Here is a 22,457-nt window from a genome sequence, read left to right as displayed (position 1 = left end):
CTGAAATGTTAATACAGAGCATCACATACATGTATTTGTTGTACAGATGTTGTTGCTCTCAAGAGGTTATTTGACCCTTACCGTGCTAAACTGACCATCTTCCAATGTGGACAGTACCATTAACTATTAAAAGGGTGCTTACCAAAAAGATACTGACCAAATGATAAACAGTGCAGACCATGATCAGACTGCATGGATGTGCAGGCTGATCATGGTCTACACTGGTCACAAAGGCAGAATCAATCGTGTCTAGCATGATAAGAGTTAATAGAAGTTTACTAAAAGTTTTGCTGACAAAAAGATCTGTCTTTAAGGGAGGATTTTGCTCTTGAGAAGTGTCATTAAACGAGGGTATACTTTACTTATAAACTTCTGATCATTGCTGTAACATGCACTGCCCAGAAACTTCTATTTGTTAGGTTGTAACACAACTGAGATCATCTTAAAAAGAACTCAATTTCCACTGTCAGTATTCCTTTAGGCAAGGATGGCCATGTATAAACTTAAGTTGGATGGCTTACTTATATGAAAAGAAACTGACTCCTGATGAGGCTGAAATCAAATGGTAATAGGACAAGCAAAATTCCCAGAAACATAGCAGGTAACTCTTAACAACTGAGAGAGTGATTCTCAGTAATAGAAGCAATTATTCCAAGTGACAGAGCAAATGATTCTCTGTGATAAGGCAAGTAATTCTCAGTAACAGAACTACAAGAACTTCAAGTTGTTCTCAGTAACCGGGCAAGAAGTTCTAAACTAGATGCCCACGGGCAACATGTCGAGCCCATCAGCTGTCAAAAGGACTGGGAGTAAATGCACACAACACTCTGTCTCATTAAGGCATACATTTATGCCAAATAAAAAAAAAGTTACAATATTAGTTATTTGTAGTAACAACAAAGGGAAGTAAATCTTAAAAAAAAAAAAATTCTAAGTCCACACAAGATCCTTACCAGTAGATATAGGTCAAAATACACCTCAAAATTGGATGTAACATGCATGTTGTACTACAGAAAAGTGGTCTTGATTTTTCCCTACGACCAGTAATAAAAAAAGTTACAGTATAAGCTATTTATAGTAACAACAAAGGGAAGTAATTCTAGGTTCTTGCACATGGCACTCTGTCTCATGATGGTGAACAATTGTGCCAAGTTACATCAAATCCCTCAATGCATGAAAAAGAAATGCTCCAGACAAAGTCATTCTTGTATCTGACCTTTGACCTCTAAGAGTGACCTTGACCTTAGACCTAAGGACCTGGTTCTTGCACATGACACTCCGTCTCATGGTGGTGAACATTTGTGCCAAGTTACATCAAAATCTCTCCATGCATGAAGAAGAAATGCTCCAGACAAAGTTGTCATTCTTGTATACTTTGAATTCTTAGTGTGACCTTGACCTTAGACCTAGGGATCTGATTTTTGCGCAAGACACTCCGTCTCATGATGGTGAACAATTGTGCCAAGTTACATCAAAATCCCTCCATGCATGAAGAAGAAATGCTCCGGACAAAGTCATTATTGTATTTGACCTTTGACCTCTAAGTGTGACCTTGACATTTGAGATAGGAACCTGGGGTTTGCGCATGACACTCCGTCTCAATGAGGTTAACACTCACACCAAATATACAAGATTGCTTCATGCATGTCAAAGTTATGGTCTGGACAAACAAATCCGGACAGACGCATGCACACATGCACATACACCGAACAGCCATTTGGACAACTATATCTTCACTTCTGCAAGCAGGCTCGACAAAAATAGGGCAAGATATTCCAAGTGACAGATCTGACAGAGCAAGTAATTCTCAATATAAATAGCACAGGTAATTAACAGAGATATGGCAAGTAATTCGCAGTGACAGGGATGTAATCAGGCAAGTAATTCCTAGTGATACAACAACTGATTCTCTGGAATAGGGCAAATAATTCTCAGTTTCAAAGCTGCAAGTAGTTCTCAGTAACAGGGCAAGCTATTCCAAGTGACAGGAAGTATTCTGAGTGATAGGACAAGTAATTCTCAATATAAATAGCACAGATAATTCTCAGTGATATGGCAAATAATTCTCAGTGATATGGCAAATAATTCTCAGTGATATGGCAAATAATTTTCAGAGATATGGCAAATAATACTCAGTGATACCACAAACAATTCTCAGTGATTTGGAAAGTGATTCCCAGGGACAGGGCAATTAATTCTCAGAGTGCAACCATAGCCACTCAGCCTCACCAAGTACCTTTTCTCTCCTAAATGCTCAAAAGTACTGGTTTATCTATATGACAGTGGCACCTTGTTAACTGTGATGGCTGATACTACTTCACAAGGGGAACATTTAACTTTGTTTAGATTGTAAGAGACTTTTTATCTGATAAAGTACAGTTACTGATATATCATACACTAGATTTGACAGACATACCATGACACAGTTATCAGAACAGCAATGGCGATCCATCATGGTGTGTAAATCTGGCAATTGTCCTAGAGCAGCTTTCCCCCTTGTTCTCTCTACTCTACATGGTCTCTGAAACAACATCATTCACATCTCCAAATTTGTGTCAACTCTTTTTCTTAAAATCTGGATAATACATATACTTTAATTTAACACTTCTCCCTAAAATTCAAGCCTAGCTAGAGCCCTGCATTATCACCTTCACATCAAGAAAAGCAAACTTTCAAACAAGAGGGCCATGATGGCTCTAGATCGCTCATCTGAGTTACACTGCTTGCATGAACAGTTTTGGTACATGGTTCTGCAAGGAAAATGTCTGTGAAATTATACTGAAATAGTGCCAGTGTTTTCTGACAAGAATATTTCAAAAGTATCTACAGAGTAAGTTTCAAAGACCGCACACCCTCGGGACTAGAAGAATAGTCCGGTTTTTTGGGAGTTTCCGGTATTTGGAAGTACAGAGTGTTTTGGACAAATACAACTGCATATCATAAGTCGTTCTTTGTAATTTGGAGCAAGTTCAGACTTGTAAATTATTTTAATTTTGTCCTGGGGACAATTCAGTTTTACCGTGTTTCTATGTTGTCTTAATAACCTTAATTATGAAAATGATGAAGATTTCGTAAAAAGCTGGGATTCTACAAGAGCTGTCCATAAGACAGCGCGCTCGACTTTTCTCAGTGCTTGACTCTGAATTAGAGCTTTGCCAGTAAAAAAAATTTCAAGTTAAAAAGGGACATAACTCTGTCAAAATTCAAATCAGAGTTATGGGAATTGTGTCTCCTGGTGTAGACCTTGATGGTTAATAAGTATTTTAAGTTTCATATCAAAAGCTTTAATTATAAGTAACAGAGATATTTGACTTTATGAAAAATTTTAAACAAAAATTTTAAGTTAAGAAGGGGCATAATTCTGTCAAAATTCAAAACAGAGTTATGACGATTGTTTTTTCCTGGTGTAGACTTTGATGGTAAAAAAGTATTTTAAGTTTCAAGTCAATAGCTTTGATAGTAACAGAGATATTTGACTTTATTAAAAACTTTAACCAAAAATTCTAAGTTAAAAATTCTGGTCCAGTGGTGAGCATGCATGCTCTATATGCGCGAGGTCCGGAGTTCGAATGCCCACATATGCCCTTTATTTTTGTCTATAAGCCCAGTATATTTGTAACAAATTTTGGAGCAGAAATCTTTAATGTGTATTGTTTACCAATGTAAACTTTGAACAAAACTTTAGATTCAAATTCAAAGGCATGGAAGAGCATGTGTTGCTTATCTCCCTTTCACAGCCCTAGACTTTTATGAGTTTGGTAAACAGCAGAATATAAACTGCTAATCAATTCTTTAATGAAAGATCATTATCTACTTATCAAGATCTTTGGCGTTGTTTGATCCTTTGATTGACAGATTGTGATTCTAATGCGTATCAATATAATCAGTCAACACTAATTGGTATACAATGGAATCACAGAATGATAAAATTTTCCCGTAGGCACAGATTTGCATTCGAACAAATATCTACTTGTTTGTGTCTTGCGATTTTTGTAAGTTCTGGTATTTAGAAGTACAGTCTATATAGGAAATAGAAGGAGAAAAATCAGCACAAAAATGCCATCTAATTTTCAGAAGTTTCCAGTTTTTCGAAGGTCATTATTCAGAAGTTCCACTGTACTAAATATATATGGGCAGGTAATGTGTATGCGTGTGTTGGCGAGGAGGTGGGGTAAGAAGTTGGGGGAATGATGTGATATGACAATATCAAACAATTGAGTTTTCCACTACATATCAAACATGAAGAGTTTTCCATTACATACATATAAGGAAATGTGACCACACACACCAGCTGCCATTTTTTGATGAAACAGAATAATTTGTACAATCTTCATAAAAGGTCACACAAGAAACATTTGTGTAAAATTGTTTTAAAACTGGGTCTGCTATTTCTGACAAGAACATTTTTAGTTTCCAACATATACATATAGGGAAAAATTGTCAACTCCCCCTGATGGCCGTGTTTTGCAACAAATCAAAATAATTTGAACAATCTTGGGAGAAGGTCACACAAGAACCATTTGTGTGAAATTATTTTAACATTCTGAGCAGTTTCACACAAGAAGATTTTTGAAGTTTCCAATATATACATATAAGGAAAAAATGTCAACTCCCCCTGGTGGCCAAGTTTTATAACAAATCAAAATAATTTGAATAATCTGGTTATCGGGTCACACAAGGATCATTTGTGTAAAATAATTTTAAAACCTGGACAGCAGTTTCACACAAGAAGATATCTAAAGTTTCCACTATCTACATAATTATAGGGAAAAGTGACCATGCCACTCGGTGGCCATATTTTTTGACAAATCAGAATAATTGATTAATCTTAGTAGAAGGTTACATAAGGACCATTTGTGTGAAATCATTTCAATATCAGACCAGCAGTTTAGAAGGAGATGTCATTTGAACTGTTTGAACACTTTTGGTAGAGCACCACCAAAGGAACATCAAGGCCAAGTTTCAACAAAATCCATTCAGTGGTTTTGGAGGATAAGTCAATTAAAGGAATTGCTGAAGACTGACAGATGCATCATGGATACAGCGTAAAAATTCCTGGATAACTTGAACATTTTGTTAATTCTTTTGCAGTATTAATCAATCTGTGTTGTACTGTAAATAATACAAGAAGATCATGATGACCCTGGATCGCTCACCTGAGTAATATGAGCTACATGTTTCAAATGTCAAACTGATGATTTTTAGAAAAATTTTTGGAAGATTTTCCGATGTACAATCAAGTAACCCCTAGGGCAGGGCCAATTTTACCCCGGGGTCATGATTTGAACAAAGTTTGTAGAAGTCTACTAAGCAATATTACATCTCAAATATCTAAGATCTAGGCCTTCTGGTTTATGTTTAGCAAATTTATGAAGATTTCTCTATGTACAATCAAGTAACCCCTGGCCTGGGTCAATTTGACCCTAGGGGGTCAAGATTTGAACAGATTTTGTAGAGGTCCAATAGACAATGCTACATGTCAAATATCTAAGCTCTAGGCCTTCTGGTTTATTTTTAGAAAATTTTGAAGTTTTTCTATGTACAATCAAGTAACCCCATGGGGTGGGGTCAATTTGACCCCGGTCATGATTTGAATAAATCTTGTAGAAGTCTACTAGGCAATGCTACATGTCAAATACCTAAGATCTAGGCCTTCTAGTTTATTTTTAGAATTCTTTTTAAGATTTTCCTATGTAAAATCAAGTGACCCCTGGGGCCGGGTCAATTTTGACCCCGGGGGACATGATTTGAATAAATTTTGTAGAGGTCCACTAGGTAATGCTACAAGTGAAATATCTAAACTCTAGGCCTTCTGGTTTATTTTTAAAAATTTTTTGAAGATTTTCCTATGTAAAATCAAGTGACCCCTGGGACAGGGTCAATTTTGGCCCAAGGGTCAAGATTTGAATAAATGTCATAGAGGTCCACTAGGCAATGCTACATGTGAAATGTCTAAGCTCTAGGCTTTCTGGTTTATTTTAAGAAAATTTTTGAAGATTTTCCTATGTAAAATCAAGTGACCCCTGGGGCGGGGTCAATTTTGACCCCGGGGTCATGATTTGAACAAACTTGGTAGAGGTCCACTAGGCAATGCTACATGTCAAATATCTAAGCTCTAGGGCTTCTGGTTTTTGAGAAGAAGATTTTTTAAGACTTTCCTATGTAAAATCAAGTGACCCCTGGGGCGGGGTCAATTTTGACCCCAGGGGTCATGATTTGAACAAATTTTGTAGAGGTCCACTAGGCAATGCTACATGTGAAATATCTAAGCTCTAGGCTTTCTGGTTTATTTTAGAAATTTTTTGAAGATTTTCCTATGTAAAATCAAGTGTCCCCTGGGCTGGGGTCAAATATTGACCCGGGGTCATGATTTGAACAAACTTGGTAGAGGTCCACTAGGCAATGCTTCACATCAAATATCTCAGCTCTAGGGCTTCTGGTTCTTGAGAAGAAGATTTTTAAATTTTTTCTTTCGGTTGCCATGGCAACCAGAGTTCTGCATGGAATTCAATTCTTTGAATAATTTTGAAAGGGGGCCACCCCAGGATCATTCCTGTGAAGTTTGGTGTAATTCTGCCCAGTGGTTTTCAAGAAGATTTTTTTACAAATTGTTGACGCATGACGCACGACAGACATCAAGCGGTCACAATAGCTCACCTTGTCACTTTGTGACAGGTGAGCTAATAATATATGGAAAAGCCACTTACATTTTCTGTTTTCAATCTTTTATGAAGAAAGTTGTTGGAATACATCAATATTTTTTGTGTAGCTCTCTCACAAAGCCTCATGTCTTCCTTCAATACACGTCTTTGATTGAGAACAAACTCTTCATAACGTTTCGATTTCTTGTGACCATTCCCTAATCCTATAAGCCTGTGAGAAATATGCATATATTTTCTTTAAATAGTGAAATCTGATGGGTAAACAAAAAAATTAAAAAATCAAACCTGTATATAATGAAAACTGATTATCAGTTAATCTCTCAAAATAGGTAAAACAGTACTGCTTAAAGGAAAACAGGACAAAAATGGTGACATTTAATGCAGACTGTGGTCTCCATTAAAAGAAAAGAGAGAAATAATTCTGAACAGGTTAAACTATTTTGTTTGTTTTATTGTTTTTGGTTTAACACCGTTTTTCAACAGTATTTCAGTCATGTAACAGCAGGCAGTTAACCTAACCAGTGTTCCTGGATTCTGTACCAGTACAAACCTGTTCTCCGTCAAGTAACTGCCAACTTCCCCACATGAATTATCAGAGGTGGAGGGCGAATGATTTCAGACACAATGTCTTTTATCAAATCTTCACGGAGACCATACGCCCCGCCCGGGGATCGAACTCGCGACCCCGCGATCTGTAGACCAACGCTCTCCCTACTGAGCTAATCGGGCGTTAGGTTAAACTGTATTGCAACAACATAGCTCCCTTGTAAAAATCAGATTTTGCCGTTATTCACTCTACAGCTGTTTGTCTTCAAATTAACTATTTACCAAAGAGATATTTTGCTACTTATAGTCTTGTCACAGTGTTTCAACAGTAAGTCATGTTTCTGTGAACATTTTACAATGTAAAACAATTTTTATTTGACAAGTTATAGTAAAATTTTGGTGTTGACAAAATATCTGATTTTACAGTAAGTCATAGACTACTTTTTCCATTCACATCTTAAATTATTGAGTTATTCATCAGAAACAGCTGTAAGACCATTTAAATCTTCATTGATCAATATCCAATTATTCTGGTTACCTTTAAACTTTCATATTCTGCAAAGGAAAATATGTTTTGAATTTTTCTCACCAAGGTGTCATAGACAAAATGTTTGCTATTTGAATACCATATGTTCATTAAATAATAATGCAGTCCAAATCTGTTCCCTTTAAATCAAATCTATTCCAATTCCTTTGAGTCTTTTAACCGATATCAAATACATTAAGAGGTCACCTTGCCATATGAGAAAGGTAGACTCAAGCAGATTTTGCCCATTTAAAGCATATGTTGTGATTCATCATTAAAATATCTGCTAATCCAACATGCTGATGTATTACAGATCTTTATGAAAACTAAGATTTAAACTTCTTAACATAGTAAAACAACATAAACAGTTAAATATGCAACATATCTTACTTGACTTTCTTGTTATCCTCTGTGACAGGGTAAGACTTCTCCTTTCTAAGTTCTATAGCTTCTTTCATCAAGCTGATAAACACAGGTACATGTGAATTTCCTAAGTTAGAAAGTAACGATGCATTTTTTCACTATGATAAGAACTGTCACTGCAAGAGATACAAGCTCAAAAGTAGGATTTGACACAAAAACCTGATCAAATGACAGCAGTAAAATTGACATAGAATAAGTAAAACAAGAGATCACAGAGTGATCTTGGCGCCCACCATTGAGCCATTTTTGATTGTTCCAAATTTCAAGACTAGCTCAAGGTCAAAATCAAGGTCAAATTTCATTTCAGTACACATCACTGTGCATGTGGTCCATGCATGTGGTCTAATTTTGAAAGCTGTAGCTTCAGAAATGTGAAAGTAGGTCACAAGATCAATTTCAAGGTCAAAGTTCATTTCGGTATACAAAACTATGCATGTGCTTCAAATTTGGAGGCTGCAGCTTGAGAAATGTGAAAGTAGGTACTAGATAAATGATAATAGGTCACTAGGTCAATGTCAATGTCAAAGTTTTTTTTTGGTAAACAAAACTATGCATGTGGTCCAAGTTTGAAGGCTGTAGCTTGAGAAATGTGAAAGTAGGTCGCTAGGTCAAAATCAAGGTCAAATTTCATTTCGGAACACAAAACTATGCATGTGGTCCAAATTTGAAGCCTGTACCTTTAAAAATGTGAAAGTAGGTCACTAGGTCAATGTCAAGGTCAAAGTTTTTTTCGGTGCACAAAACTATGCATGTGGTCCAAATTTTAAGGCTGTAGCTACAGAAATGTGGAAGTAGGTCACTAGGTCACTGTTCATCTTGCCACTCAAAACTATACATGTGGTCCAAATTTGAATGTTGTAGGTTATTGACAAGAAGATTTTAAAAGCTTTTCCCTATACAGGTCTATATAAACCATGTGACCCCCAGGGCGGGGCCATATTTGACCCTAGGGGGATAACTTGAACAACCTTAGTAGGAGACCACTAGATGATGTCACATACAAAATATTAAAGCCCTAGGTCCTGTGGTTTTGAACAAGAGGTTTTTCAAAGTTTTTCCCTATTTAAGTCTATATAAACCATGTGACCCCCAGGGCGGGGCCATATTTGACCCTAGGGGGATAATTTGAACAATCTTAGTAGTAGACCACTAGATGATGTCACATGCAAAATATCAAAGCCCTAGGCCCTGTGGTTTTGGACAAGAGGTTTTTTCAAAGTTTTTCCCTATATAAGTATATATAAACCATGTGACCCTGGGGCACGGCCACATTTGACCCCAGGGATATAATTTGAATCATCTTGGTAGAGGACCACTAGATGATGCTTCATACCAAATATCAAAGCCCTAGGCTCTGTGGTTTTGGATATGAAGATTTTCAAAATTTTTCCCTATATGAAATCTATGTAAATTATAAAAATAAACAAAGGGCCATAACTCACTCAAAAATTGTTGAACCAGTCTGATTTTCAGGGGGACACAACTAGGGTACCAATACATCATTCTGATAAAGTTTGGTCAAAATCCCCCCCCCGTAGTTTCTCAGGAGATGCGATAACGAGAAATTGTTAACGGACGGACGGACGCACATTCCTACAGATTAACCTTTATTGGGTATTTCTTTTGTTAAAAAGTACCCAATATGCTACAAAAAGTACCCAATAAACACTACGGAATGAATAGAATTGACCATTACCTATTGTTCTCTATACCCAACAAATGTTCATTTGTGGGCTCGGAATGACGGACGGACGGACCACGGACGCAGAGTGATTTGAATAGCCCACCATCTGATGATGGTGGGCTAATAAGTAAACACTGTCTTTATCAACCCGAAACTAATTTGCAACTAAAGATCACCAAAACATTTACCTCAGACCTACAGATTCAGTCATGAACAACTTGCCGATGAAGTTTGAAATTTTTGGAATGGTGTGTTCTTTAGGTATTAATCAGAAACCAATTTCTAGCTTAAGGTCACCACAACCTTGTCCTTGGGTAACCAACCTCAAAATTAATAAGGGTCAGCTGCCAGTAACAACCAACCTGCCTAACAAGTTTGAGGATCCTGCATCAAAGTTATCTACTGGAAACCAACTTTCAGTCTTACAGTGACTATTGTTCAAGTTTGCATATTGCTGCATTGTCCACAGAACTGTATACCATTTTTCTATTTTTTATAGTCTTTATTAGAAAAAAAATGTGTGTGTTAAAAGAAACAATACAAGGGGACCAAAGTGGTCATAAGTAAAGGCTCCCATTTAAACAAATTTGAGAAAGAACATTAAAATATTCTACAATCCAAGTTTAATGAAGATGCATACAGTCATTCATGAGAAGCTGTTTAAAAATATTTTTTTTCTATTTTTAGCTGTTCAGCCCCTAAAAATGGCCAAGTGCCCCCATTTTAGCTTTAAAAGTCTTAAAAGGGGCCAGGTGCTCCAATCTGAATAAAACTGAGAGAGGACCTGGTAATGGTGCTAACAACCAAGTTTTACGAGAATCCATCAACAAATTTAGGAGAAAGGCATTTACAGACAGTTCCATGTTTACCTACAGCAGCCTCTAAAAAAAACCTCGCTACTTAATTTGAACAAAATTGATAGAGGACCTTATAATGATGCTACAGTCCAAGTTAGATGAAGATCCATCAAGCAGTTCATGAGGAGAAGTCTTTTACAGGTTTTTCTATTTTTATTTCAAGTGCCCCCATTTGAACAAATTTCAGAGAGGACCTTTTAATCATGTTACAGACCAATGTTGATAAAGATCTATCAAGTGATTTATGTGGAGAAGTTGTTTGAAGGTTATAATGATGCTACAGATCAAGTTTGATGAAGATTCATCAAATGGTTCATGAGAAGAAGTCACTTGAAAGTATTTCTATCTCTGGCTCTAACTACCCCTAAAAAGGGCAAAGTGTCCCCATTTGAACAAACATAAGAGAAGACCTTATAAATGATGCTACAGATCAAGTTTGACGAAGATCCATCCTGTGGTACATGAGAAGAAACTGTTTAAAGGTGTTTCTATTTGAAATTCTGGCAGCATCTAGAAGGTGCCAATTGGAACTACATTTGTATTTGAACAAATTTGAGAGGGGACCATCCCAGGAGTCTACACACCAAATTTGGTGTAATTTTGACAAATAGTTTCGGAGAAGAAAATGTTCAAGTAAAAACTACGGATGCCTGACCATCCACCTGTACTAATATGGTAACTCACCCTGAACAAAGATCAGGTGCTAAAAAGCTAAACAGAGGATAAATCATCTACATTTTCATCAGTAAAATGATCTGTAATAGTTATTTTGTTCAATCATCAGCATTAAAAAAAATATAGTCCTACAAAACTGAAGTATCGTTTTGGGCATTTTTTGTTCAACATTAATTTGTTTGTTTGTTTGTGTTGGGTTCAACAGCATATTTAAACAGTATCTGAGTTATGTAACGGAGGGCAGTTAACCTAACCAGCGTTCCTGGATTCTGTACCAGTACAATCCTATTCTCCGCCAAGTAACTGCCAACTTCCCCCCATGAATAAGAGGTGGAGGATGAATGATTTCAGACACAATGTCTTTTATCAAACCATCACAGAGAACATACGGCCCGCCCGGGGATCAAACTCACAACCCCACAATCCGTAGATCTGCACTTTCCCTACTGAGCTAAGTGGGCGGTCAACATTATATACATGTAGTTTCTGTACAAAATCAAGGTTGAAAATAATTCTAACAGATTTTCAAATTGAATATTAATATATTTTATGGAAACAACCAATAGAAATGTCCTTACATCAGAATATTCTCTTTGTCTGCCTGGTCATTTCAGTAAGCAAAGCTTAAGACACTAACTCAAAAGCTTGCTAGTCTTATCCCCTGGAAGATCAACTGTTTTCCATGTATATTTGACAAAAGTTAATATTTTCTGAAAGCTTTCAGTTCCCTGATTAACGCTTAGAAGTTGTCTATTACTTGCAGAGAACAAATCATGAAGATGTAATATCCTGGAATACTGATTTAAATTGGGTACTGGCCACTGTTCTATAACTCAAATACTTTTGAGAAATAATGTTTAAACAGAATCACAAGCAAACTGCCAGTGACTATGAAATTCTTTATATTCACTACACAATTTTTTTTTTTTCAAGATTAGCCTTCTTTAAAGAGACACATATTTCAATATGACTTAACATTTTGGAGTATGATAATGAGAGTTGTGATAATCTATAGCATCTGACATGTTTATTGTTATGGGAAGTTCCCCATACCTGTAGACTGGATATATTTCTGCAAACATCCACAGAGCTTCTTCTGACTGAGCGGACAAAACAACTTCTCAACTGTATAATATAAACAAATAAATTTAGTTACATACATAATACACAACGTAATATCAAAATTTATCCTAAAGTCCATGAAACTGTAAAAAAAAATCAAAACAAAATTTTTTTTTTTAATATTTCTTATTTCAGACTATTAATGTCAATACTGTAGCAATTAAAAAAACAAGAGCACCGCCGTGAGGGTGCTGACGCTCATCTGATTTTTTTTGTATAATAGAACTATTGTCCTACCCATGATTTTCTAAGTATAAAAAGGGCCATCATTCTTGCAAAAAGCAGGATAGAGTTATGTTTCTTGATGTACAGTGTCCACTTATGATGGTGAAAAACTGTTGCAAGTTTTAAAGCAATAGCTTTGATAGTTTATGAGAAAAGTATACTTAAACATAATACTCAACCAAGAAAATGATTTTCTAAGTCCAAAAGGGGCAATTATTATTGCAAAAAGCAGGATGGAGTTATGTTGCTTGCTGTACAGGGTCAGCTTATGATGGTGAACAAGTGTTGCAAGTTTCAAAGCAATAGCTTTGATAGTTTAAGAGAAAAAGTTCACCTAAACATAAAACTTAACCAAGAAATCTGATATTTTCTAAGTCCAAAAGGGGCCATAAATCTTGCAAAAAGCAGGATGGAGTTATGTTTCTTGCTGTACAGGGTCAGCTTATGATGGTGAACAAGTGTTGCAAGTTTTAAAGCAATAGCTTTGATAGTTTAGGATTAAAGCTGACCTAAACATAAAACTTAACCAAGAAAACTGATTTTCTAAGTCCAAAAGGGGCAATAATTCTTGCAAAAAGCAAGATGGAGTTATGTTTCTTGATGTACAGGGTCTGCTTATGATGGTAAACAAGTATTCCAAGTTTCAAAGCAATAGCTTTGATAGTTTGATAGTTTAGGAGAAAAGTTGACCTAAACATAAAACTTAACCAAGAAATCTGATATTTTCTAAGTACAAAAGGGGCCATAAATCTTGCAAAAAGCAAGATGCAGTTATGTTTCTTGCTATATAGGGTCAGTTTATGATGGTGAACAAGTATTCCAAGTTTCAAAGTAATACCTTTGATAGTTTAGGAGAAAAGCTGACCTGAACATAAAACTTAACCAGGCAACGCCGACGCCGACGCAGACGCCGACGCCGATAACCGTTCAAGTGATGACAATAACTCATCATTTTTTTTCAAAAAATCAGATGAGCTAATAACATTTGATTTCAAAATTTCAATCCACCTGCCTAGTGCCCATCTGCTTGCATAATGACTTTCAGCATTCTAATAACTATTGACAATATCTAGAGCAATAACTTAACTGAAGCATGTAGGTTCTAGTTCTTAAGTTTCAACGCACCATAGTGTCCAACAACACAAAATATTTCGCCAGTAAAGGTAGTTGGCATTACCACAAAATGATATTTTGCATTAACAAGACCTGTCCATAAGACAGCCAATGCTCCACTATTCGAATTATTGTTCCAGAAGCAGGAAAATATTACCCTAAATGTTAAAATATCTATAGAGTTTCAATCAAGTATCTGCATTAGTTTTGGAGATAGTAACTTGCATGCAAAGCTTTAACCAGAAGTTTTAAGTTCAGAAGGGGACATAATTTGACCAAAATGCATGTCAGGGTTATGGGACTTGATGCAATCAACTAGTTTTATAACTCCGAAGGCACATGTGAATTAAGTTTCAATTTAATATCTGGGTTTGTTCTGCAGATAGTAACTTGCATGCAGAATTTTCCAAATCCAACAGGGGGCATAATTTGCCCACACATGTCAGAGTTATGGTACTTGACCCTGTGAGGTTGATAATAATTATTGATCTAGAAAAATAAATAATAAGTTTCAAATCTATATGCCTTTAAGTAATAGCTGTATGTACTTGCACGCAAAACTTTAACCAGGATTTTCTAAGTCCAAAAGGGGGCATACTTCAGCCAAAATGAAAGTCACAGTTATGGGACTTGCTGCTATCAACTAGTTTTATAATCCCGAAGACACACTGTGAAATTTCAATTCATTATCTGCATAAGTTTTGGAGATAGTAACTTGCATGTAAAACTTTAACCAGGAATTTCTAAGTCCAAAAGGGGGCATAATTTGCCCAATATACATGTCAGAGTTATGGAACTTGACCCAGTGAGGTTGGTAATTGATCTAGAAAAAGAAAAAAATAAGTTTCAAATCTATATGCCTTTTAGTAATAGCTGTATGTACTTGCACGCAAAACTTTAACCAGGATTTTCTAAGTCCAAAAGAGGGCATAATTTGGCCAAAATGCAGGTCAGAGTTATGGGACTTGATGCTATCAACTAGTTTTATAACCATGAAGACACATGTAAAGTTTCAATTCAATATCTGCATTAGTTTTAGAGATAGTAACTTGCATGAAAAACTTTAAGTCCAAAAGGGGGCATAATTTCCTCAAAATACATGTCAGAGTTATGGGACTTGACCCAGTGAGGTTGGTAATTGATCTAGAAAAAGGAAAAGTAAGTTTTAAAGCTATATGCCTTTAAATGATAGCCATATGTACTTGCATGCAAAACTTTAACCAAGGTGTGACGCCAACGCCGACACCAGGGTGAGTAGAACAGCTAGACTATTCTTTGAATAGTCGAGATAAAAAATTAACAGAATATTCTAGCCAATTTCTGTTTCAAACTATTGGCCCTAGAAATCTGCCAATGTGTAGTTATAGCAGTGTACAATTCAGATTATCTTTTATATTTTGTTTCCTGTGCTCTGCCCAACCCAAAGAGTTTACCATTTTGTTCTCTGCAGGTGACTGAATGTTTTACATAGCTTGAGTTTGTGTATCTGTTTAATTTCTCTGCCACAAATTATATTCATTGCAATTTTTGTGCAACTAATGTAATCTTCGTTTTTCAATATCTGGCCCTGGTAGAATTCAGAAAATACTTCCTGTATTTTCTAACAGTTCTCGCCGCCCATTTATTAGTGATGGTCTCACTGAAAATCCCGAACAACTTACCTAATGGATCATCAAACTCTGTCTTGACTGTTTTGATAAAATGATCAACTTCCTGAAGGTATTCTTTCTTTTCTTCCTCTGTTGGTACAGTAGCAGTCTTGACAACTCGACGCTGAGGACGATCAAATATTTGAACTGAAATATACCAGCATCAAAAGAAAACAACTCAACACTAAGGACGTTCAAATATTTGAACTGAAATGATGCTGAGGTTGATCAAAATTAATATCTAAATTGAAATTTATCAGCATCCAAAGGAAAAGGGCAACTTGCAATGCCCCAAAAAATTTTTAGGGGGCAAAAAAATGCAAAACATTACACTTTCTGCTAATAGCCCTTTTATACTGCTAAACTGGTGGAATGCTAAATTGGTGGAATGCTGTTTGTCGAAACAAACTATGTTTTGAGAAAATTTCGTAAAACATGTAACATAACTCCATGGCATGACAGATTCACTTTGTCTGTCTGAGCCATGCAGCATAGTTTCCTTTCTAATAAAATAGTAGTTTATGACAATTGTCAAAACTAGAATGTGTACTTGCAAGAATGTAGGAAATGTTTGTTTAAAACCGTTCACTATTCTGATCTTAAGCCACTTGGTTGAATATATATATTATAAGATTCTTTCACTGGCGGTAGGTGCAGATGGAAATTTCCGCCTCCAGGGTGGTAATGTTTTTGGTGGTAACGCGGCTCTGCCGAGTTACCACTTAAAAACAGTTACCCAAGAGCCACATATTTCCATCTGCATCTACCATCAGTGACTGGATCTTTTTCTTGCATGCCAATGATGTCATATTCAACAGATAACAGTAAAAATAAACTCAAACATATGGTCTTCTTATAGCACTTTTTTCTTACAGTAACGTATTAACAAAACGCGGGATTTTATGACTGTAAACAGGAAGTACATTATAACGTTACAAAGACGAAAAAAACGTAATAGGTCTGGAGTTTTTATATCATCTGCAGTAAAAGGCTCTGTTTTTCTTCATAAAATTATGTTTTTTGAATCAACAAACACATTACAAGGTACAAAGAGAAACTATCAAGGTACATGTATTTGATTTGTATCCTGTTTTACGTAAAACAAAATTATCACTACACAATTCTACTATATAGATTTAGTTCGTTCTATATCATTTACAGCATGAGAGTCATCTTACACCATGACTCTCACACCTCAGGGTGTAAGACAGAGTTTTCTAGCACTGGTGAAATCACTAGAAATCCCAGACTGGTATGCAAGAAAGACAGTTCTGCAATACAACTTACTGTAAAATCATGATAGGTCATTGGGATGTTGTGGTTACTTAAATCTATGCATAATTCTTATTCAAATGAAATAGCCAGTTTGGCCAAAGTCATTAACCTTTATCCTGCTAAATTCTGAAAGGGACTGGTCTATCATTCAGTTTGGGCAGTACCATTTAGGATGTTCACTGAAAATTTACTGGGTTCTACATACCACATGCATTACACAACATCATCTCCCTTCCTGTGTTTCTATCTGTCCGTACTTTTGGAAGAGGTGTATGCCTTGATCGTCCAGTTTTCTTCACACCTTTTGATATGGGATTAACTACATATGGAGACTTGCAAAGATGACAGGAAAAAGGTTCTCCTAAATTGAAGAAAGGAAAACATGTCCTTTGATACAAACTTCAAAAATAGAATGCCAAAATTTCTGAGCTTATTTTACTGACATAAGTATAAATTGTATATTCTAAAAAGGTATGATTTTTTTTCCCCAAAAATTTCGTTCATTTCTTCTTAGGATATGATAGGTTTAAAAGTCAAACTGATATAACAAGTTACCTTTTAAAAGTCAAATGGATTCAAAATCTGCATGATTTTACAGTTACCTTTAAAAAGTCAAACAGAATCAAACCTGTGCTTTTACCAGTTACTTTTAAGAAGTCAAACAAATTTAAAACCTGCATGCTTTCACCAGTTACCACTGAAAAATTGTTTGATTAAAAAACTGTGTGATTTAACTTTTTTTGTAGAGGTATACCACATGTAGATCTTATATCATCACTGTTGCTAAAATATGGAACTTGGCAGGTTAAGACAAACAAGAGCCTAACTAATACATTTCATTGTTTTTACTTAGACGAGCTAAAACAAATCGAATACCATTTGGGAGAACATCATAAAGTCTGTTGGAGTACAATTTTGATCTGTTCTGTGACTTCTGGCCTTCAGGTTTGTTCTTTTTTCCACCTTCTCTCTTTCCTTCTGGGGAGTAAGATTCTTTTCTTTTCCTTTTTCTTTCACTTCTTCTGCTTGTCCCTTCAGATGACTCCATTATTCTAAAACAACAAGGCAAAGTTATTTAAGCATTTTCTTACTACCAGTTCATAACCTTTTGTACTCAACTCTTCTTTATAATTTCCATCCAATTCAAATATAGGACCGGTATCATTTGACAGAATGGTTACAGAACTGTTAATTGATACCAGGGATTCATAGGTAGGTGCTACTTTAAAAGCTTAATCCACAATTGTTTTCTAGTAGTTTGAAAACATGCTGAAATTTACAAAATAAGGGCCCAGACAGTTGCAGTCAAGAAATCTCATCTCATCACAACTACAAACCTAAATTACTTAATCCCCATGTGTCACACTCAGTACTTTTCTAACTCCTACTTTCCAAGGACCATCCAACTCTGGAACTCCCTACCAACCTATGTCAAATCTAGCTCCGGTTTCAGTATTTTTAAATAGAGGCTGGCAGTGGTCAATTACATAACTGCATTGCTTCTGTCCTATTTTAACTGTAGCATACTGTTTTTAAGCTTTTATTCTCTTAACATTTGTAAAATATCATTTCTTTAACAACAGCTACTGTTTCTCTGACAGTGCAGCCGAGATGTAGATGTACAGTCAACTCTCCAATAGCGGATCACTGCCAATAGCAGGTCACTTGAAAATAAAATGAGCATCTCTCTTACACGTAGTAGAGTATACAATATTTAAGTATCCAGTTATATAGACTTACCACCCAGCAATTCTTAGACAAAAGAAAATGGATATAATTTAATGTGTTTGAGTTCCATGAGTAGATAACTCTTGCAACCATGTTTCCTCACTTGGATTTTATCACTCTTGAATTCTTCAAAGTAGAATATTTTTTATCATACCTCAAAGTTTCTTAGATATTTTAAACCATACAAATTTGGTATCATTTTGAAGAGTGAAACACACTTTCATAGGAGTAATGTGATTATGAATTTTTGATTGACTTCAATGAGAAAAGTGCCATCAAGCAGAGGCCGCCATATTCAACCAACAGAGAAACACCCAATTCAGGGATAATCAAAAGTTTGTTTATATTCTGCTTAAAAGTACAAATCAATGCTTGATTTGATGTTGTAATGGTTTGAACTGGCAAATTAAGTTAAATAAATAAGGTTCTGTGCATCAATATTTTGATTTTAGTTTTAGATTAATAGTTGGTGCCAATTTAAAAGTAAGGACGTAAAAAAAAACACTCGCCCGATCGTCCGAGTACACAGCGAGGTCCACTCGTCCTACTCAGACTTAACTCGCCAATGCGAGCAGGCGAGTGGAATTTTACACCCTTGTTAATGCCGATAAATGTGCGGCAAAACACGATATTTTGCACGCGTTAAACTCCCTTCCTGTGAAATTACGTCCAGGTGAATACACTAATTTTATTTTCTTTGGGGCTGTAAACAGCCGACCGGCGGAAAAAATAAAATAAAACTCGGGAAAATGAGTTTTAATTTTATTCCACTTTTGCAATATTTAGGACCGGCGCTCCCGTAAAACGAAAAATAAAAAAACTCTGGCCTTATGCATAGAAACACAAATGTGAAAACTAGCGCTGTAGTCTTTTACCTAGTATCTTCCATTTTTTAAATGGCAGAGGCGTAGCCAGCGATACACACTTACGCACGTGCGTAACATCAATTTGAAAAGTGAAAAAATAAATATGGCTAAAAATGGCATCAAAGTCCTTAATGCCTGGAGCCATGGGAACTGTTGATTTCTAAATCTTGATTAAATCTACTCAATACAGTAATTTGATCTACCGGGGGGGTTGAACCTCTATATGCAGCCCATCTGGGCATACCAGAGGCTTAAAGCACTGGTATTGGCAATAGGGGTAAATCGACTTCAAGGGGAGGGGTGCGGTCATGGCTGTTTGTTACAATAAGGCTGTAAATATATCATTGTTCATTGATGATATCGTTCTAATAACTATTATTTTTATTATTATGTACAACGCCATTGAATATATCGTTTATAAAAAAGGTGTTTCATCAAATGTTCAGTTTCAGTTTTGTGATTGAATATGTCATGTTTTGTTATTTTCCTACATATCTACGATATATCACGTTTAATTGTAAAGCGCCTTTGAACGTATATTCCATATGAAAAGGGTGCTCAACAAATCTGGTATAATAATAATAATATAAAAATAATCTAATCTTGTAGATCTAGATCTTGGTTCTCAGTAACATTCAACTTAATCTGTGCCATTGCATGACATATTATATATTTGAAACCAAGAAAGGTAAGCTGTCTTTACAAAATTTAATCAAGTATGTGAGAGTTGTCCTTCTTGAAAAGTTTGTGAGCGGTAAAATTTAAATATCATCACGGTAAACCCACCATATCCGGATGTGTTTGCCAAGAAAACGCTGCCGCTGACTGCTTTGGTAAAGAAAATGATATTGACCTCCAAATGGAATGATGTACACCAGTTCGGATTTCCAAGGAGATCTAGCTATTAAATAAAATTAGTAAATTCTACTGGTCAAACTGGGATGTTTACCTAATGCCTGAAGGGACCTTACTGGCGGGTCAACATGTATCTATCATTTGTTGACCATTTACTGACAGAACTTCAGCAACAACTTCTACATGGAAATCAGAGGTATGCCACACAGTACCTTCTGCCAAAGCACATACGTGATCTTATTGACCAACAAGCCAAGGCGATCTTTATAGCAACACAGGAAGACCTGACCATCAACAAAGAAATGTTTGAGAGAGAATGTCAGAGTTGGAAAACCCGATGTGAGCATACACAGATTCAACCAACACTGTCTCTGGTAAAGCGTACTGAACGATCTTCTGGAAACCCTGTACCCAAATGTTGCTCACATAAAAATTTCCATCTATTGCTTGCAATGCCAGTATCGACTGCCACAGCAGAACAATCATTCAGTAGCATGTAACATCTCAAAATTTCACTTGAGATCCAACGTGATTACTGAATGCATGTCTGGGCTGTCAATCGAATGTTCACAGAGACAGAGAACTGAATATGCAGTTTCAGTACTGTTGTACACCGATTTGCCCAGAGGAAGAATAGGTGTCTGGCCTTAACTGAAAAGAATGATATCAAGATAAAAGATAAAAGGATGGACAGATAAAGTTAGCAATAGCTTTTAAAAACATTTAAAACCCGTGTGCTACTAACTTACTAAGCCTAGATAATAAAACCAAGCACTCGGTAACTACAAAGTCAGCGGCTTAATAACCTATATAATTCGCATCTCAAAGTTGAAAAGAAAAAATAAAGTCTAATAAACTTTAATAACGGAGTTATAAAATCAAATAAATGATTCAAAAAATTAAATCTTATTCAGCGCCTCCAATTAATCCCTCCAACCTCCTCCGTCCATGCATAACATTCATTCGAGCCTGGCTACGCCCCTGAATGGATAGGAAATATGATTAACTAGGTGACCCCCTATTGGCATAATTAAGTGATCCCTATTGGTGAATCAGACAGGTTCAAATATTTCATCATTACTAATCAGACATAAAAGATAGATTCAAATTCAAAAATTTATATGAATGTGAGCAGGAATAAGTTTGTATATATCTATTTAAATGCCCCTGATGCGAGCAATTGTTCTTAGTGTTATTAAGTTTAGATATCATGAAAGTCTAAACTTTTCACTACATGCTAAAAGTGTAGTGACCAGCTATATTGGCCAGTATCCCTGTTTCTCGTATTCTCAGGGTTTCTCATATTCACGTTTTTTGCCTTAAAGTTGTCAAATAATTTAATGTTTGTTATTTTCTAGACAGGAATGGTACAAATTTGACACAATGAAAATTTCAAGTGATTTGAACGCATCTTGACGAAACTATTAGCATTTTTCCAAAAAATCCTTATTTTTTTCTGGTGGTGTTAGCAAATTTGCCATAAATTATTGATTATGCAATTAATTGTCATATTTCTTGATGTATTTACTACAGAATATATCTTTTTATTACACAATGGTAATTTTAATGTTTTAAATTCTACAACTTATTTGTGATGAAAAGTCAAATTTAAATCCATGGGAATACAAGAAACTCTTGCTCCATTTCTGCGGGTGAGGGTGGTATCAAATACAGTAACAAAATAATTAAATGGGATTATTTCTGTAGCATTTTATGACTCCATCTGAAAGACATGTGAATTTTCTACAAAAAAACACCCGAATGCTGTTTAAGAAATGGTTAATCTGTTACTGGGAATAAAAACAACCCCTTAAGTCCACGAGAATATGAGAAAACAGGATAATCTGTAGAATTGATACAAAATGCGTTTTATGATTTATGATTGTCACCTATACTCAGAAGTTACATGTTAAAATGCAAAGAAATATTCACTTAACTGAACCAGGTACGAAAGACAGGAGAGTCCTAACCCCAAGTGTCTCATATGGATTTTGGCAATTTGGCACTGGTAATAACTAACTAAAATATGTGTAGTGGTATACTGGGTATACCAATTACCGTGAGTCTTATATTCAGTGTACTCTATTTATAACAAAACGGATGTATGAAAGGATAAATTTTGTTCTGTTTAATTAATTTATATTTTAGCTTTAGACTTTTGGCAAAAAAATCATCAAAACACCAGGTAAAAGTTCCACTATTGTCATTTAAAGAACAGAGGTGGGCAATTTTAGCATTTTCTGGCATATAC

The 22,457-nt window shown here is 35.7% G+C and overlaps 1 protein-coding gene across 2 annotated transcripts in view; it reads right to left on the bottom strand.

The window, feature by feature from the left end:
• The window catches only part of LOC123547928 (uncharacterized), a 33,205-nt gene that overhangs the window by 10,150 nt on the left and 598 nt on the right, over positions 1–22,457 (bottom strand). For both annotated transcript variants that reach the window (XM_053524724.1, XM_053524725.1), the window contains exons 2-8: positions 17,634–17,809; positions 16,963–17,118; positions 15,495–15,629; positions 12,427–12,498; positions 8,125–8,224; positions 6,708–6,873; positions 2,417–2,521 (exon numbers count right to left, since the gene is read on the bottom strand). In XM_053524724.1, coding sequence (XP_053380699.1) covers positions 2,417–2,521; positions 6,708–6,873; positions 8,125–8,224; positions 12,427–12,498; positions 15,495–15,629; positions 16,963–17,118; positions 17,634–17,805 — 906 coding nt within the window. In that variant the 5' untranslated portion in view covers positions 17,806–17,809. The remainder of the gene's footprint in view (positions 1–2,416; positions 2,522–6,707; positions 6,874–8,124; positions 8,225–12,426; positions 12,499–15,494; positions 15,630–16,962; positions 17,119–17,633; positions 17,810–22,457) is intronic.

The sequence above is a fragment of the Mercenaria mercenaria genome, chromosome 15 (assembly GCF_021730395.1).
Source record: "Mercenaria mercenaria strain notata chromosome 15, MADL_Memer_1, whole genome shotgun sequence".
NCBI lineage: Eukaryota > Metazoa > Mollusca > Bivalvia > Venerida > Veneridae > Mercenaria > Mercenaria mercenaria.
Note: the sequence above shows the minus strand (reverse complement) of the source record. Positions and strands in the feature narration are given on the sequence as shown.